The sequence below is a fragment of the Eucalyptus grandis genome, chromosome 10 (assembly GCF_016545825.1).
Source record: "Eucalyptus grandis isolate ANBG69807.140 chromosome 10, ASM1654582v1, whole genome shotgun sequence".
In the NCBI taxonomy this organism is placed as follows: Eukaryota; Viridiplantae; Streptophyta; class Magnoliopsida; order Myrtales; family Myrtaceae; genus Eucalyptus; species Eucalyptus grandis.
The window spans coordinates 34,919,060-34,933,237 of NC_052621.1; the positions used below are offsets into that span (position 1 = coordinate 34,919,060).

The following is a 14,178-nucleotide window of genomic DNA, read 5'->3' on the forward strand; positions in this document are numbered from 1 at the left end:
TAGTCAACGAGTGCCCGAGCACGTATAATTCGTCATACTACACTTTCCAGAACAATTACAAACTTTAAAAAACCATGTCGCTTTTTGATTAATCAAGCGTTCCTTTCTGCCAGTAAGAATCCGACAAGTGCTGAATGGAAAAGCCTTTTCCGGGCCAAAAATAGAAATTAAAAAAAAAAGGGCCAATAAAAAATAATAATAATAATTTCCTTTTCCATGCAGACCCGCCCATCCTCTGCTCAGCCACTCCTGGAATCTCATCCTCCCCCACGCTTCATTCAACGACCGGTCGTCTCTTCCGTTCTCCGTAGCTTCCCGGATTATTTTCTCGGCGGGAAAATTCCGCCTCCCGCCCCTCGTTTTTTTCTCTCTGGAGAGAAAATTCTCGGCGCCGGGAAAATTTAAAGAAAAAGCGTTGTCGGCTTTGCGCAGTTCCCGCGATTCGAGTTCGAGAATCGAGACCCCTGTTCTGCGTTCCTACAGTTTCCCATTCCCCTGTTTAACGTAAAAAGAAAAAGTGGGTGGCGATGCTCTGGGTCAAGCTCTGATCTTTCTTTCGTTACGTCTCCCTTCTGCAGTTGAAATGGCGTGGCGAGGGATTCGGGGTGGTGCCCTTTGATTTGGGGAGGGAGATAAGGTGTTTTGGCGAATTGGGTCGGAGAGATTTTGCTTAGAAAGAAGCGGGGTGGAGGGTTGGTGGAAAATTCAAGAAGATGCCTTTGACTCAGCGGAAGAAAGGTGCGGAGGCTGATAAGGCCGCCAGTGATAAGGCCGCCAGCTCCGAGGAGAAGATCGTTCAGGACGGGAGCGAGGACGAGGATAGGAAGAAGAAGGAATCGCCGGCGGGGAAGAAGAAGAAGAAGGAGCGCGGCGGGGAGAAGGGCAAGTGGTCGTGCTTGGACAGCTGCTGCTGGTTCGTGGGTTGCGTCTGCACGGTCTGGTGGCTGCTGCTGTTCCTGTACAACGCGATGCCATCGTCGTTCCCGCAGTACGTGACCGAGGCGATCACGGGGCCGCTCCCGGACCCGCCGGGCGTGAAGCTGAAGAAGGAAGGGCTGACGGCGAAGCACCCGGTGGTGTTCGTGCCGGGGATCGTGACGGGCGGACTCGAGCTGTGGGAAGGGCACGAGTGCGCGGAGGGGCTGTTTAGGAAACGTTTGTGGGGCGGCACGTTTGGGGAAGCGTACAAGAGGTATGGCTCTTTTGATCGAGAATTTCCATTGGGTTTGAGCTGTTTTGATTAGCCGTGTTTTGGTTGTGTATGAAAGTGGGAAAGTTGATATGTTTGGTTGATTCCGAGGATTGACTATGGCCTTGACAGGTACGTTGTCAAATGAGAGAGTTGGGATGTTGTTGTCGTGGCCTGCGTGCGTAATCAGTTGGGTGTTTACTAGTGCAGTTGTTGACTGTTTTTCTTTCTCAGGATGGGAAGTGGAGTATACATTTGGCAAGTACTTGATTAATATATTGAAATACACATCAGGTTGATGATTCGTATATTTTCTTTCTAATTTAATTAGTCATCAGATTATTAAATGTCAAAGCCCTGACCTTTTAGGAAATGCTGATGAGTACTAGTTTGTGAGCTTAATGACAGTATCTAACTAAACTCTTCCTTTATTTAACTGAGCTGGGAGAGAGGTGTCTGATACATTGAAGATAATGTCAAAATACTGTGAGATCTTTTGTGGCTTGTCTCCTCATCATGATCATTTAATTTTCCCCTCATTCAACTTTAAGCCACTCCTTTCCTTTGAGGGCAAGGGTAGGCAGATCATACTGGTGGCAATGTATGCACCCTTTTTAAGCTTAAGCTCTTTGCTAAATGTGAGCTCTGTGGACCAGAGCAAGGCCTGTTTTCCCCTGTTTTTTAGCATAATGCTGTAAATTTAGAATTCCCATTGAACCTGCATCTCCAACAATGGGTACTAACTACTAAGGGTCCTGCTTCTGTTATGGTTGTGTCCATGTAGTCGGTCTGACCAGTTGACCTTTTACGTTTGGACATATGTACAAATGCATTGCTGCTTAGATGAAGTGCAAATTCTTTTATGAAAGAATGAATTCCTCTGTTCTTGCTAGATTACACGAATTTCTCCAATAGCCCAAGTTCAACTGATTAAAAAGATCGAAACATTTTATGCCACAGCATGTAAAAATATGACTGTGAAGGACTTGTGCAGGTCTTGATGTGAAGCCTTCAATGTCTCTATTTTGACAATGATGCGTTGCTGGATTTCTTCAACTGCTATTTATGATCTATTTTAGGTTCTAGGGTGCTGAAAGGATTGTTCTCATGATTTGGTCAATATCTAGGCCTCTATGCTGGGTAGAGCACATGTCTTTGGACAATGAAACTGGATTGGATCCTCCTGGTATAAGACTCCGTCCAGTGACTGGACTTGTTGCTGCTGACTACTTCATGCCTGGCTACTTTGTCTGGGCCGTTCTGATTGCTAACTTAGCTCGGATAGGATATGAAGAGAAGACTATGTATATGGCTGCTTATGATTGGAGACTCTCGTTCCAAAACACAGAGGTATGCGCTTCAATCTGAACTGTTTGTTAAACAGCACTATTTGCAACTGGTGTGTTGAAAAGTCGATTGTTATACACTTGTCGTTCTCAATAGAAATTCATTCAACCTTCTCGCTAACATTTGACTGATCAGGTGAGGGATCAAACACTGAGCCGAATAAAAAGTCACATAGAAATGATGGTGGCCACTAATGGAGGTAAAAAAGCTGTTGTAATCCCTCATTCAATGGGTGTTTTGTACTTTCTGCACTTCATGAAATGGGTTGAGGCACCAGCTCCAATGGGTGGAGGCGGAGGACCTGATTGGTGTTCTAAGCATATAAAAGCAATCATGAATATTGGTGGACCATTTCTGGGAGTTCCAAAGGCTGTTTCTGGGCTTTTCTCTGCTGAAGCAAAGGATATTGCAGTTGCCAGGTTAGTTTTAGTTTGTTTATCGAATGAAGAGCCAGTATCTGCCGCTAAAATTTGACACAGATTTGGAAGATGAAGGCGAACTATTGTACACGGGGACGCATATTTTTGCCTGCATCATCCTTGATTACACTAATGAACAAACCAAGTAGAAAAATGCATGATGTCTTACGAACGAAGCCCATTTGTGTCGACAATACTCTATGCTGGGTGGAATGTTTTCTCAACTTATATATCTAAATACATTTGAAAGTGCTATAATTTTGGATTTTTTTCTGTAAAATCTGGTCCATGCCTGACAAAGATGGAATACATTTCGCTTCCACATGTATAATGCTATCCTTGTTACTCTCCTAATATAAGAGGGAACCATTCCCATGTGGATGAGATGATTGTCTTGTTGTTTATCTTTGAATGCAGGGCAATTGCACCAGGTTTCCTGGGCAATGATATATTTCGCGTCCAAACTCTGCAGCGTGTAATGAAAATGAGCCGCACGTGGGACTCAACCATGTCAATGATCCCAAAGGGTGGGGAGACAATTTGGGGTGGTCTTGATTGGTCACCTGAGGAAGGATATCTTCCTAGCAAGAGAAGGCAAATAATGAATGACTCACAGGTTTCAAGTGAAAGTGGCACCAACAGTTCCAGTTCTCGAGCAAGAGTTAATTATGGAAGGATCATATCATTTGGTAAAGATGCAGCAGAGTCTCCGAGTTCTGAGATCGAGATGATTGACTTTAGGGTGAATATTCCTTCTCGATGTCCTTTTCTGATGCCCTGATTATGCTCTTGTCGTCCTGTCAAATTATTTCCTATTTGTTTGCAAATATCATTCTTATGATGCTTGATTTTGAAAATGGAAGATAAAAAATTTATTAAATGACTCTAAACTCTAAAACCCCTTCTGTATCAATTCCCGGTAACAATGGGTTCTAGGTTTTGCAATCTTGATTATCAGATAAGGTAGCTAAGTGGAAGAGAACTAAGAATTTCCTGTTGGTCATTGGTTCTCTTTTATAATTTCACATTCAAGCATTTTGCCCTTCAGTAATTGTATATTCTTGCCAAGCATGTATTTGCCTCTCGCTCATGCTTTCCTGGGAGTAAAATGATTCAATCTTTTCATATGCCACATGAAACTTCTAGTAGAAAATTAACTTAGGCTATATTGAGTAGATGACTAGCTGTTTCAGTTAGGTAATTTGTATTGTTCCTCTGTCGGTTTCTTTTTTTCCTACATTTTTTTTAGAGTGCGGAGCTGATGATTTTGGACTTCTACATTCCTGGATGCAATTATTTACAGAGGTGGGAAACCTCGCGTGTATGTTTAGTGCACATACATCTTTATGGAAGCCTACCAAGACTTTGACACTATTCATTGACAATGCGTGGTAGCCAATGCCAAATTATCTACAATGTTTTGCCCTAACAGTTTGATAATCTAGTTTGGGTCAAGCAATATCACTATTTAGCAAATGTTCTTATCCAACTTTTTTTTTCCTGTGAAAATGATTCGTACATATTGTATCATGTATGTTGAAATCGTTTTTACTTATGTTGCTCGTTGCTATTACTATTCAGGATGCTGTTAAAGGCCGGAATCTTGCCAATACAACCTGCCGTGATGTGTGGACTGAGTACCATGACATGGGAATTGAGGGGATCAGAGCTGTAGCTGAACATAGAGTGTACACCGCCGAAACAGTTTTAGATCTACTTCAATTTGTTGCTCCAAAGATGATGGCACGTGGTAGTGCTCATTTTTCATATGGAATTGCTGATGATTTGGATGACCCAAAGTACGAGCACTACAAATATTGGTCAAACCCTTTGGAAACGAAGTGAGAATCTTTGGACTACAACAATAGTTTTTAAGTGGGATGTTGTGCTCTTCTTTCAACTTATATTTGGAAATTTTTGCTTTTACAGCACTTGATTTGCTACTAATCCTTCACATCTTGCGTACTTATTTCTTTCTCTACAGATTACCAAGTGCCTCGGATATTGAAATCTTCTCCATGTATGGAGTTGGCATACCGACTGAAAGAGCTTACATTTACAAGATGTCTCCCTCTGCCGAGTGTTTCATTCCCTTTCAGATTGATACTTCATTCGAAGGTGAAGATGAAGATAGCTGTCTGAAGGATGGCGTGTTCACTGTTGAGGGGGATGAAACTGTGCCTGTGCTAAGTGCAGGCTTCATGTGTGCTAAAGGTTGGCGTGGTAAGACCAGATTCAATCCCTCGGGAATTCGCACTTATGTGAGGGAGTATGATCATGCTCCTCCAGCAAATTTATTAGAGGGTCGGGGAACTCAAAGTGGTTCGCATGTAGATGTAATGGGAAATTTTGCATTAATAGAGGACATTATAAGGGTAGCTGCTGGAGCTACTGGAGAAGACTTGGGAGGTGATCAAGTCTACTCTGACATTTTTAAGTGGTCCGAGAAGATCAATTTAGCACTATGATTTTATGTGGTATGTATGTTTCCTTCATTGACAAGTTGGAAATTTCTAGCACTTGGCATTTTTTGACAGTATCTGCATCTTGGTATACCAAATTGTTACTTGTCCATGAAGTTCGTTTGGGACAAACCTTTCTCTTCATTACTAGTGGAATGTAGACTTACAGAGTGTGAATAGTCCCTGTACAAGCAACGAAATGAGTAAATTGATTTATATTCTACTGTTGTATGCTTAGGTAGGTTTCTGGAGATCGTCTGCTTGGGGAAAGGTACAGGTACTTAGTTATCTGCAGGAAATCATCCAAGTTAATGTGACGGATGTTTAATGGACAGAATAAACAGAAACTTTCTGTCAAGTACATTTGGAGACGTGACATCTTAGAGCCAATACATCAACAAAAGTCTTAACAATTGTTCCTATGCTATATTGCGTCATTTCCACTGAACCCACGATGGCTTTTTCCTCCCTTTTGAGCAGCGTTTTTCACTTAAAATGTGACAGACGAGAGGGACTTTCATATGGATGAAGATCCAAAAATGTGTTCTTTCTTTTTTCTTGTTATTGAGGTCATTGAGAAGGTTGTCTCAAATGTTTGTTTTCAATGCATGTTTTGGTCACTTCCTTGCTTTTGTTCCAGCCACTTCATCGATGGGTGCTAAGCCTATCTGATTTCATTTGCAGAAGCATCAACTGAAGCATCTCTTTTGCCATCTCGAGAAATGAAGACTTTCCGAATGCTATGACTGAAGTCAAAATGTAAACCGCCTTGCTTCTACAGATGCCCTTCAACATGCATATCATGAGTAGCTGACGCCTCCCCCTTTGTAGTAGTATCTGTATACTATTTCACGGCAAGCGGACCAATATCTCATTCAAGGTTGCAGGCAATAATTATTTTCGCAACCAAATTTAGCAGTGTGCAACTCGACACACATGATATATCATCGATTCATAAAGTCTTGCTTCTTCCCTTTGTATTCTGCCTTTGTAACGTCATCATAGGAACTTTCGAAGCACCTTAATCCGGCGCATTCAATAGCATGAAGTGGTTTCTCAGAATGGCCATGTGAAGTCTGTTCAAGGGTAGACATTCATATCACAGGTTGCTTGGTCAGTTGCTCAGTCTCCTCAAAATCCAAGCATGCATGCAATGTGTGGCAAAAGAAACAGGAAAGCTTATATCACATGGACAATGAGGTTGAATGTACACCCATCATTTCAATATGGAAAGAATTTAGTACTGTTGTTTTCCCAATTCGAACTCACATCTCGTCGAGATTTTCCATCCATAGACCATAACCCTTTTTCTATAAATATAGAAATATTTCCCATCCCCCATTCTTTTTCTCGACCCTCGGCACGTGCAAAGAGCGTGACACCATCCCGCTCGGGCTATGTCCGGATCAGTTTTCGCACGTCAGCAAGTATTTATTTACCTACTTATATCACGGGATGCGCCAAACTTGGCTCTAAATCTCGGATTCTTATGTGTACCACGGCAGGTAACATCGAACCAACGGCAAGTAACATCGAAACAAGCAAATCATTCAAATTGTGACCCTAAAAGCCTATAAACTTTTTAAGGTAGTGTATCCTAGTAAAATCGGATAAATCATAAACTCCAAATGAAAATCGAAATTGGGAAAGATTCAAAACCAGGCCTTTAAATATGCCTTTTGACTTCCACAATTCTGTCTTCTCTTGTCTGTCTACGACGCAGAGCGAGAGAATAGAGAGAGAGAGAGAGAGAGAGAGGTTCGACGATGGAGGGAGCGCAGTACAATCCGCGCACTGTGGAGGAAGTCTTCAAGGACTTCAAGGGCCGCCGCGCCGCCTTGATCAAGGCCCTCACCACCGGTCCGTCCGCCTCTCTTGTTTTCCTTCTTTTCTGTCGTTTCTGTGGGTAATTCGTACGCTGAATTCTGCGTTGAACGCTTCATGCTGTACGCGGCTTGTGCATGAAACTCTGACCAGCGGAGAAGGGCCGCCTTTTCGATTCCGACGATTCTTTTCTTCCGTTGTTGTTGTCGGCTGTCCGCTTGTGCAGTTCAGGCATTGCTCCTCTGCGACTGTTGATGTCGTATGGCGTTCTCTGCGGGGAATTTGTAGCCGTGAATGACGTTTTCGCGTGTGTGATGTTGGGGGGTTGGAGGGTGTTTGTTTATTTGTTTGTTTTTTCTCCATGTTCTGTCTTGTATACATGGTCGGTTACTGGACTGCAAGTTATTTTGATTTTGCAAATTCTTCGCGAATAGATTGATGGGTAGTCTTGCGAGCGTTGGCAGGCTTTGAATTTTCGGTTTATATTTCGGGTGTGGAGGAGGAGATGAATTGACTCTATGTGAGGTCGACATGGTTATTTAGAAGGAGGGAGGCAGAGAGAGAGAGAGATGTCGATCAGCGGCAATGTGATCTTTGTCCTGGTTTTTGCAAAGGTGGAAGTGTCGTGTTCGTTGGGTAGATAATTATCCAGTTGGGGAGTAGGCAGGAATGTTAATTTTGGAGTTTTGAGTCCTTGGTAATTTTATGTGAGCAAGCTGGAAGGAGCATGTAGCCGTGCTTTCTCCTGCAAAGATATCTTGAGAATCAAGTGCTTTTGTTAGTTTCTCATGGATAGTTTTTGCTGGACTGGTATTGTAAAAATATTCGTGACTGTTCTCTTCTGCTTTCTCCCTAAAAGGGTGCTTGCTCTACTGTTGCAGATGTCGAAGAATTTTATCAGCAATGTGATCCAGGTTAGTTTTACTTCAGCCTTGCCATAGCATTGCTGTGAATTGTTGGTTGTAATTTCTGCAAGTTTTTGGACTACCTGATCATCACTGTTTCTTCTGGGGTGCACAACCATTGAGCATTCTTTGCAGCTGGCCTTTGTTTTGCCCTTTTACATATATGTAAAATGGATTAAATTTTTTTCCATTCATTTCAAAACTTCCATAATCCCAATTGTTTTTTGGACGACAGGTATGTTGTTTATACATGTAAGCTTTGGTTTCTTTATTAATGGGTCATTGGTTTACTTACATAAATGGAGCAAGTTTTTCTTTATGTCTCTTGGTCGCGTTAAACTGTTGCTTGCTAACTTGGAGTATTAGTATGTAGCAGATAGGAGTCAAGATTTGCTGGGATCCGATCTGGTGATGATGATTATCCCGATTATCTAGTGGATCAATTGAATTTATTGACCATGTTCAAATTGGTCGAATTAGGAGATACTCTTGACTTTCTAAGTGGTTCTTTCAGTTTTATTTGACATTTATTTCCTCTCTTAATCTTTCTGCTGTCTCTATGTCTGGTTATGATAAACTTGTCTACTGTTATCCCACAGGAAAAGAGAACCTTTGCTTGTATGGCTTTCCAAGTGAACAATGGGAAGTGAATTTACCTGCTGAAGAAGTGCCCCCAGAGCTCCCAGAGCCGGTCCTAGGTATAAACTTTGCAAGAGATGGCATGCAAGAAAAGGACTGGATTTCTTTAGTGGCTGTCCACAGTGATTCCTGGCTGATTGCAGTTGCCTTCTATTTTGGTGCTAGATTTGGATTTGATAAGGCTGATAGGTAAGATCTTACTCTTACATTTCATTCTTCTTTAACAAGGTCAATTTGCTCATGCTTGATTTTTTGGGAAGTGAGAACAATTTCTAATAAGATGTTTACTATTCACACTGCAGCAGAACAGATATGAGGGTGATTCTAGCTGTAGTCTGATAGATTTACTCCTACATGAAGGAAATTCTTATATAGCTGTTTCCAAACTGCTAGGATGGACTTCCTAATCAAACTAAATTAGGCTGTGAATAACATTAATTAGCATAAATGTCTCTGCTCTGCTAGCAATCTGTTCATGTGGCTTTAAGCACCCTATGGTTTATCTTTATGGTGCAGGAAGCGGCTCTCCAATATGATACATGACCTTCCAACAATCTTTGAAGTGGTGACTGGTACTGCAAAGAAAGAAAGGGCAAGGTCGTCGGGAGCCAATCACAGCGGTAGCAAATCCAAGTCTGCTTACAAAGGGGTATAAATAACTTCGCTTGAGTTTCTGAAGAGTTGGTAGATGTATGCAGCTATATTTACATGGTTTGATGATATTGAGAAGAGTTGACCACTGTTGTCGTCTCTTCAAATGTTCCTTTATCAACATCTAATAAGCAATTGCAATCAGAGGAAGGTAGTTACGTTAGTTTCTGATAATCTTAAGCAATCTAGAGAATTCATGCTGAAAGGTAGGTTAAGACTTGACTGTGACTTTTACAGTATTTAGTCGGAGTAAAGCTATCCATTGGTAATCCTCCTCAAATATTTCATCTAGTAATGTGTTTTATTACGATACTGCATAACTCTTTCATGGTTTAGTTTGCAATGCATGTGTTATATCTATGATGCACAGCATGCACTCATGTGCACATGGGATTGGCGGATGGAGTTACTCACTATCCATACTTAGTCTACTTTTCTAACTAATTCTTTGATAGTCTTCTCCCTTTTGCCCATGATTTTGATTGAGTTTTTGTTGCCATCATCCCACAGCGAGCATCTGACTCTCGGGGAAAGTACACAAGAGAACTACCGGAGAAGGAAGAAGATGAGGAGCTGGATGAGGAAGATGAGGAGGAGAATGGGGAGACCCTTTGCGGAGCATGTGGGGAGAACAGTGCTGCGGATGATTTCTGGATCTGCTGCGACCTGTGCCTGAGGTGGTTCCATGGCTCGTGTGTGAAGATAACTCCAGCTAGGGCCGAGCATATTAAACAATACAAATGCCCATCCTGCAATAACAAGAGAGCTCGGACTGGAAATTAGTCCACTGCCCAGGCGATGCAGTGCGCTACCCTTGCTCTGCAATCTCGCCTGCCCTGCTGCTGGATTCTCGTCTGTCTTTTACTAGCACCACATTGAACCTTTATTAGGATATTTAAATTAGACGTTGGGAGCTATTTTTATTTAATTCACATGTGACATTTTCATTTGGACTTTCGGTTATACAGATGTAGATGCTGTGAGGCAAGATGCTTCACGACGTTTGCGCTCCTTTTCCCATTTGCTTGCTGGTAGTTCATGGCTTAAGCCGATGTCGGGATCGTCCGTCAATTTATTTCCATTTAGTTTTTCCTTACAATAAACAGCCATCTGTCCTGATGAATCATGTGCATCGTCTATATATCCTTCTCTATTGCCCGTGTCTTCCCCCCGCACCTGGAAGAGAACTAGAATCAAAAGCATGCCGATGCACCCTCCGGATTCTTTAATTATGGGGTTTGTGATATGGATGAAACCTATCCTACTGGCTGAAGGTTCTTTAAGCACCTGTAATCATTAGATATTAAGATCTTTCCCTTAATGGTCAAGATTTTGCGAGTAGAGTGAATGCCAAGGCAATGAAAAGTAGGTTGGTGTAGGGACATGTGAAACGATTCCTCCATGTGCCATATCCATTCCCTCCATTCTGACTGTCCTACTTGCAACCCCCCTACCCACCATAATTAAAGCCATCCACGTTAAAACAATTGTAAATTACAGTAAAGCACAAGTAGAACCATTTTAAAAAAGAGTCCTGTCTCTGCTTGTTTTTTAAAAAGTAAATGATTTGAAAATTTTTTTTTTTTAAATCATCACATGTATTAAAAAAAAATTCATTATCGACAATAATTGATACTCAAATATACAAAAATATTTTTATATATGCGATGATTTACAACATAACCTTTCTCCCTCCTCGCAGGTGCTGTCCATCATTTTTATCTTTAGTTGAAAAAAATACGAACCCCCTCCCATCAAAAGTTAGTTCAACTCCATGACATAACAAGTCCCATGGCTAAGCATTAAAGCAAAGACCAACGGCGAGGCCTAGTTGGAGAGATTCCTGAAGGTAATCCAAGGTACGAGATGCTATTCCAACTTCGGGGGAATCTTGAAAAGTCTACAAGGCTCAACTGACACAGAAAGTAACCAAACTCAAACAAGGACAACCTAAAATGCATTTCAAGAACAGAGCAATACAACTGGCACATGACCAAATATGGAACATCGACAAGCCGTTTGAGCAAGTTAATTCATATATCGTGCAGAGCGAATATAACATATTTGATGGATAAACCTACCGATATAAGCTTGTACATTGATTGGACCTCAGGGCAGGCAGGCAAAGAGGCAAGAGGACGTAGAGAAAGGAAAGAAAACAGCAAGAGAAATTAACAGAGTTTTAACAGAGGAAGAGAGTAGAATCCCCTTAACGTTCCCTTTTTATTGTTTGTCACCTCAAACCGTCTTGATTCTTCGCCGAGAGCCGTTTCAGAAACTCGTAGGTAGTGATCATTGTGGTCGCCGACATCGACATGGAAGCCCATCTCGGCCCCAGACCTCTGTAACAAGCCATCCAACCGCCTTCCTTAACCAAGTTCCTAATGGTCTGTCCGATGGTCGGTCCCCGCCTCCCGTTCTCCTCGCTGTCTAAAACTTGCAGCCTCGTCTTGATTGTATCCAGGGGCGTCGTGATTAGAGCCGACACCCCGCCTGCCATGGCCGCGCTGACCCCCTGAACCGCCATCACCATTTTCGAATCCGGCTTAATTGCATTGCTGCCGTTCTCATTGCTCTGACCATCCTTCTTGTAATAATAGCAGCCAATTCCGTCCCACACGACGCGTTGCGCGACAGAGTATGATGCCCACCAAACTGCATTCGACGGCGCATACGTCAAGATCGATATTCCGAAACCTCTATACAAGCCCCTTAAACCATCAGTTTTGAGTATCTTCCTGAAAGCATCGATTCCATTGAGATATTTACAAGCCGACGCATTGGAGGAAACACCCGAGTTAGAAGGGCCATGACAAGCACCCTGCACCATGAGCCTCTGGCTCACGACATCGACCGGAGTCCAAACAAGCTGCGCAGCCATCGCCGCGCTTAACCCCGCCATGGCATTAGCAATAGCCGCCGCGGTGGGCTCCGAGAACCCTAGCTGTACAGTGGCCGATCCGACATTACTCTTGGTGACCTCCAGGGCTCCCATGTAGAGAGCCCGGGCGGGAATGGTACCCATCAGGGAAGTCCCGAATCCCCTGTACAGAGCCCTAAAACCCTCGTGCCGGACGATGGTGAACGCCGTCCGCACGCAAGGGACCTCGGATTGAGCCACCTGCTGCCGCGTCTTCAGCAGCACGATCGGGTACAGCGTCGCGGAGACACCGGAGAAGAGCGCCGCGCCGAGGACGAAGAACTTGGACTTGTCGAGCATCTGCCAATCGATGTCGGCAGGAATGTGGATCTCCTTCTCGGATTCCTCCTCGGCCGCGCTCAAATTCATCTTATCCACTTTCGAAATTTCGTCCAAAAATCCGTAAAAACCACTAACGTTCGTCTTACCCTAACCTAAACACTCCTACGTCACCGTCAGGCTAACAACGCTAAAACTGTACAAATCCCTCGAGAGCTAAAAAAAGGAAACAAAGAAAGAGAACACACAACGACACCAGCCGAACCGAACGCCTTTCCGGCAACAAAACCGCCGCCGCCGCCGCCGAGTGTTTTTTCCGCTTGTGGAACCAGGTCTTGGATCGCGCTCGGACCACAGAGAAAGGATCGAACATCTCCAGGTCTCAACAGCCGCCGCGAGTGAACCGAAAGGATGAGGAGGAGGAGGAGGCCAGCATAACCGGCCGGAGAACCGCCATCATCGCCGGCACCACCACCGCCGACCTCCGGCGAGACGCGAGGACGGGTGGAGTTTCTCTCCGGCGACCCCGGGAGTTCGGGAGCCGATCGAGCCGCGATCGGAGCGGGGAAGCCTCACGATATGCACATCAAAAACACGCGCGTCGGAGAGAGCGGATCGACGGTCGACGTACGGATCGCCGATCGAGGGAGATCTCACGAGTTTTTCTTCTTCTTTTTTTTTTGTTTTGTTTTGTTTTGTTTTTGGGGGAGCTTTTTCGTTTGGTCAGTGTTCTGTTACAGTTTGCAGGAGATGAAGAAGAGGCTGGACAAGAGGGAGGGAGTGGGGCGACCGGCTGGGGAGGTCGCTATTTTGGATAGAGGTCGAGATCGAGGGCGGGGGCGGGACGGACACGTGTCGGTTGCCGGTTCCGGGAGAGGCGCTGGGGTCGTTAGGGTTACGGGGGTGAAGACGCTGGGGTCGTTAGGGTTACGGGGTGAAAGAGGTACCTTTTTGTCAGGCTTTCCCTTTTTTTTTTTGTTTTCATTATGCTGCATCGAGCCTGGGTTATCTTCAATCAAATTCAAATTGGGGCTGCCGATCTATCACGGAGTACAAAGCAATGCCCGGTTTTTATTATATGCTTTGCCTGCATACAACTCTTCTTCTACCTAAAAAGATTCGAGCTTTCCGAGGCATTGCAGCTCGATAGCATGCATAAATCTTCCAAATTCCCACCTTGAGTTCAAGTACTGCTACGGATTTGAGCCCATTTCGCATTCAGGAAACCAGTGGGTATGGCATTCAATTAAAATTTGCAGAAACTTCTTGCTCCGAGCTAAACAACAGTAGGGAAAAAGAACAAGATAAATCCCTCTGGCTCGCTAGCGAAAGAAAAGAAAAGACAAAAGAATTTGGATCGAGCAAGAGGTATCATATCATAAGAACAGAGAAAAAACGAAACAGCAGAATCAGTCGGCTGCAAGTGCTTTTGATTCAAACCCAGAACGCAGCCTTCCTTCCTCAATGGCGTCCCTTGCCCCGCGACCACGTCGCCGGTTGGGGAGGCCGTCCTCCCGGAACACCAACTTCTCCAGCAACCTCG

General features: G+C 43.8%; 3 protein-coding genes across 5 annotated transcripts; 2 read left to right on the top strand and 1 right to left on the bottom strand.

Moving 5' to 3' along the window:
• Positions 1-232: 232 nt before the first annotated feature.
• On the top strand, positions 233-6,661 carry LOC104422999 (phospholipid:diacylglycerol acyltransferase 1). 3 transcript variants are annotated; one of them, XM_018864252.2, is made up of 8 exons: positions 233-1,192; positions 2,317-2,539; positions 2,672-2,955; positions 3,373-3,697; positions 4,537-4,796; positions 4,940-5,432; positions 5,660-5,694; positions 6,102-6,661. In XM_018864252.2, exons 1-6 carry the CDS (start codon positions 714-716, stop codon positions 5,421-5,423), a joined length of 2,055 nt encoding a protein of 684 aa, XP_018719797.2. In that variant the 5' UTR covers positions 233-713; the 3' UTR covers positions 5,424-5,432; positions 5,660-5,694; positions 6,102-6,661. The 3 variants fall into 3 exon arrangements, with proteins under 3 accessions (XP_018719797.2, XP_018719795.2, XP_010033753.2); XM_010035451.3 differs by lacking the exon at positions 5,660-5,694 and having other exon boundaries at positions 234-1,192; XM_018864250.2 differs by lacking the exons at positions 5,660-5,694; positions 6,102-6,661 and having other exon boundaries at positions 4,940-5,596.
• A 447-nt stretch (positions 6,662-7,108) lies between these two features.
• LOC104423000 (PHD finger protein ALFIN-LIKE 3) lies at positions 7,109-10,517 on the top strand. Its single transcript, XM_010035452.3, has 5 exons — positions 7,109-7,277; positions 8,123-8,155; positions 8,746-8,974; positions 9,302-9,434; positions 9,947-10,517. Exons 1-5 carry the CDS (start codon positions 7,184-7,186, stop codon positions 10,217-10,219), a joined length of 762 nt encoding a protein of 253 aa, XP_010033754.1. The 5' UTR covers positions 7,109-7,183; the 3' UTR covers positions 10,220-10,517.
• Positions 10,518-11,362: 845 nt separating this feature from the next.
• On the bottom strand, positions 11,363-13,392 carry LOC104423001 (solute carrier family 25 member 44). Its single transcript, XM_010035454.3, has one exon. The coding sequence runs from the start codon at positions 12,723-12,725 to the stop codon at positions 11,670-11,672; it is 1,056 nt and encodes a 351-aa protein (XP_010033756.1). The 5' UTR covers positions 12,726-13,392; the 3' UTR covers positions 11,363-11,669.
• Between the last annotated feature and the right edge of the window lie 786 nt (positions 13,393-14,178).

Excerpts from the sequence above, each read along its gene's own strand:
- LOC104423001 (XM_010035454.3), bottom strand. The coding sequence starts at position 12,725 with ATGAATTTGAGCGCGGCCGAGGAGGAATCCGAGAAGGAGATCCACATT.
- LOC104422999 (XM_018864252.2), top strand. The coding sequence starts at position 714 with ATGCCTTTGACTCAGCGGAAGAAAGGTGCGGAGGCTGATAAGGCCGCC. Across the intron at positions 1,193-2,316 it reads TTTGGGGAAGCGTACAAGAG|GCCTCTATGCTGGGTAGAGC; the intron begins GTATGGCTCTTT and ends GTCAATATCTAG. Across the intron at positions 4,797-4,939 it reads TCAAACCCTTTGGAAACGAA|ATTACCAAGTGCCTCGGATA; the intron begins GTGAGAATCTTT and ends CTTTCTCTACAG.
- LOC104423000 (XM_010035452.3), top strand. The coding sequence starts at position 7,184 with ATGGAGGGAGCGCAGTACAATCCGCGCACTGTGGAGGAAGTCTTCAAG. Across the intron at positions 7,278-8,122 it reads GATCAAGGCCCTCACCACCG|ATGTCGAAGAATTTTATCAG; the intron begins GTCCGTCCGCCT and ends CTACTGTTGCAG. Across the intron at positions 8,156-8,745 it reads TTATCAGCAATGTGATCCAG|GAAAAGAGAACCTTTGCTTG; the intron begins GTTAGTTTTACT and ends GTTATCCCACAG.